The 3,327-nt window shown below is 57.4% G+C and overlaps 2 protein-coding genes across 2 annotated transcripts in view; one reads left to right on the forward strand and one right to left on the reverse strand.

Annotated features, from left to right (window-relative positions):
* The window catches only part of VOLCADRAFT_117312 (uncharacterized protein), a gene marked incomplete at both ends in the record, with an annotated part of 7,533 nt that extends 5,470 nt beyond the window's left edge, over positions 1-2,063 (reverse strand). Inside the window, 4 exons of the mRNA XM_002949687.1 lie at positions 445-519; positions 778-863; positions 1,694-1,796; positions 2,059-2,063. Of these exons, the coding sequence (XP_002949733.1) occupies positions 445-519; positions 778-863; positions 1,694-1,796; positions 2,059-2,063 (269 nt within the window). The remainder of the gene's footprint in view (positions 1-444; positions 520-777; positions 864-1,693; positions 1,797-2,058) is intronic.
* Positions 2,064-2,740: 677 nt separating this feature from the next.
* VOLCADRAFT_90057 (uncharacterized protein) overlaps positions 2,741-3,327 on the forward strand; it is a gene marked incomplete at both ends in the record, with an annotated part of 1,863 nt that continues 1,276 nt past the window's right edge. The window contains one exon of the mRNA XM_002949583.1: positions 2,741-3,123. Within this exon, the coding sequence (XP_002949629.1) occupies positions 2,741-3,123 (383 nt within the window). The remainder of the gene's footprint in view (positions 3,124-3,327) is intronic.

Genomic DNA, 3,327 nt, shown 5'->3' on the forward strand with positions numbered 1-3,327 from the left:
GCCAGTTCGCCAGGACGGCCCTACACCGCAGCAGTAGTAACAGCAGCAGTAGTAGCAGTAATAGTAGCAGTAGCAGCAGTAGTAGTAGCAGTAGCAGTAGCAGCAGCAGCAGCAGTAGTAGCAGCAGCAGTAGCAGTAGTAGCAGCAGTAGTAGTAGCAACAGCAGTAGCAACAGCAGTAGCAACAGCGGTGGTAGCAGCAGCAGTGGTAGTAGCAGCAGCAGCAGTAGCAGCAGTAGCAGCAGTAAAATGGGTCAACAACACCACGGACAACAAATTATGTAGGCAGCAGAAGCAACAGTAACAACCGCATTAGTCAGTCTGTCAGTCTGCGTGTCCGTCGGCCCGTCGGTCCGTCAATCGGTACCCAGGGTTCGTGTATTACCCCGGGTCTCCCCCGGAGGCCCCTTCCGGCCCCCGTATCACTACCCCCCAAAGCACTCACTCGTCCGTTACTTCCTCTCCGGCAGCAGCAGGGGGGGCGCACGGGAGCGGCTCGTGCTTGCGAGCCAGAGCTAGCCTATGAAAGGGGGGAGGGGAAAAGGGGGGAGGGTCTTCTCGGGCGTGCGGGGGCAGAAAGGAGGTTGATACAGCCGTTGGGTGGGTTAAGGGAGGGCACCTGCCAGCCCCTCGGAGCCGTACCTCCCAAGGGGGGGTGGGAGGTGGGGGCCCGGGCTCTGGGACCGTGAAGCGGGATACACACATGTGGCTGTGACCCGTGGGTCCGAACGGCACACGTACGGACGCATGTACGAGCCGTCAAGGTGTGTACACGTACCATCCGAACGCCAATGACTCGTACGTGAGGGCCTCCCGTGTACGATACGCGTTGCGCATGCTGGACGCAGTGGCCCGGAAGACATCCTGTGCGGGAAAAGACAACAGCAGTGGCAATGGTAGCAGTGGCAACGGTAGCAGCAGTAGCAGCACTAGCAGCAATAGTTGTCGAGCAGCAGTAGCAGCAATAGTTGCCGAGCAGCAGTAGCAGCACTAGCAGCAATAGTTGCCGAGCAGCAGTAGCAGCAATAGTTGCCGAGCAGCAGTAGCAGTAGTGGCAGCAATAGTTGCCGAGCAGCAGTAGCAGCACTAGCAGCACTAGTTGCCGAGCAGCAGTAGCAGCAATAGTTGCCGAGCAGCAGTAGCAGTAGTGGCAGCAATAGTTGCCGAGCAGCAGTAGCAGCAGTAGCAGCACTAGTTGCCGAGCAGCAGTAGCAGCAATAGTTGCCGAGCAGCAGTAGCAGTAGTAGCAGCAATAGTTGCCGAGCAGCAGTAGCAGCACCAACAGCAGTAGCGGGATGACCTCGAGCAGGTGACGTGAGATGGGATGCCGCCACGCAGCCGCGCAGCCGGGGTGGCTGTAGTGGCCCGATAACGACACGACCGGAAAACCCACGACGCACGATGCTCAGCTCCGGAACCCAAGGGGCTAGCGTACGATGAATACCCGGCCCCATGGACCTCCAATGAAGCACACAGCCCCGGGCCAAATGATTGCTGTTGGGGCGTGACCTGCCCCATGCCCACCTCGCCCATCCCAACCTAGCTACCATTTGATGACTGCCCTCCCGGAGATACGACAGACCCAAATCGAATCAAATCGAACCAAACTTGGATTCGACGACCCGCTGTTCACCAGCCCCGGCCAGACTGCTAATCAGGCTATATCCTCCCTCGCACCCGCACCCGGCACGTACCAGCCAGCTGTCCAGGTCGCCGTGCCGCTTTTGCTGTCCGCTGTCCGCCTCCGCCATTTCCCGCCAGACGTCCTCGCCAAGCGCTTGGGTCGGACATAGAGGGCTGTCTGCGCACGGTGTGGTCTGTGGCAGGTGCAGCGGCAGGGAGGTTCTTGCGGAGGACAGGGCTGCGGTCCGCGACCCGGGGGTATGTATCGCGTCCAGGGCCGCCGCGGCCTGCAGGACCCGCATCGCTTCCTGCTCGCTTAAACACTCCATTCCGCGATTAGGCTGCAGTCGACGAGTTGGCCACCGCGCGACTAGCAATGAAGCGGCACGAACCCGGACAGCTTCCCAAATGCGCAGCCGGTATATGGGTGACGCACGTCATTTTTTCTATCTCATAAACGTCTCCTCATGCTGGTGCGCCTGCACTCCGGGTCGATTCAAGCCGGAAAGAGGACAAATAAAGTGTATGTCGCCGAGCATGAGGTTCCTTACTAAAATGGAAAAAAAATTGTCCCAAAATTCATGTAATTGATTATATTGTATTGTTTTCGCCGGCTTCCGTTGGGACTGGCCGTACCAGTACCGGCACCGACGCTTCACGTCCACCACGACGATGCAATAACGAAGCTCCGTCACGATATATTTCTCGAGCATAAGACGGAAATATTGGCTCTTTGTATGTTGTGTTGGTTGCATATTGTGCGTTGGATAACGAGCTCAGCCACACACGACAAACCTCCATGAAACTCTATCCATCTGGTAAAGCACGAACACTCCTGACTGACAGCAAAAAAATAAATAAAGAAGGTTTAAGGAATCTATTTGTTGCTGCGCTATCGTGGAAAACGACAAGTAGCTTTGTGTGGAGATGCCACGTAACCACGACGCCTTCTTTTAGCTTGCTTCTTTCAACGTAGTAAAATATAGAAACCTGCAAAACAACATGAATATTTGCAGTTGGCCCGCCGTGTGAAGCTGTGCTGGTAGCCTTTGTGCACATCAGGCAACCACCCGTTTTCCTGAGGGCGCTCGTGGCGCTGTCATTGACCAAAGATAAAGATGGCAATGAATGCCAGTCTGGGTGAACCCTCGCGGCCTTCACAGGCTGCAAGGCATGTATGTCATCGCATGCTGCAGACCTATACACCCCTGGCGCGCGTGGGGCCTCCGCCGTCAAGGGCGTCACGTCCCGCTGTTCCAGTCCTTATCTCCACATCCCCTAGCATTATCACCCGTCGTATGAACACACCGCGCATGTCCACGTGCGTGTGTGCCGGGGCTGAAGGCGACACCACAAGCACAGCGCCCGGTGTGAGCCTTGCGGCAGCGGCAGACCCGGCAGGACGACCCGCTTCTGCGACGGCAGCCAGGAAAGCGGCGACGCGCGACGACTTTGCGATTGACCAGCGACCCGTCATCTTGTTTGATGGCGTGTGCAACTTGTGAGTGTAATCGGTCGCTGTTGATGTTGTCGTGGCTGCTGTATTGTCACCTCAGGAACATAAGGCTGTGAGCTCCCTCTCCCTCTCCCTCTCCCTCTCCCTCTCCCTCTCCCTCTCCCTCTCCCTCTCCCTCTCCCTCTCCCTCTCCCTCTCCCTCTCCCTCTCCCTCTCCCTCTCCCTCTCCCTCTCCCTCTCCCTCTCCCT

The sequence above is a fragment of the Volvox carteri genome, assembly GCF_000143455.1.
Source record: "Volvox carteri f. nagariensis unplaced genomic scaffold VOLCAscaffold_15, whole genome shotgun sequence".
NCBI classification, from domain to species: domain Eukaryota; kingdom Viridiplantae; phylum Chlorophyta; class Chlorophyceae; order Chlamydomonadales; family Volvocaceae; genus Volvox; species Volvox carteri.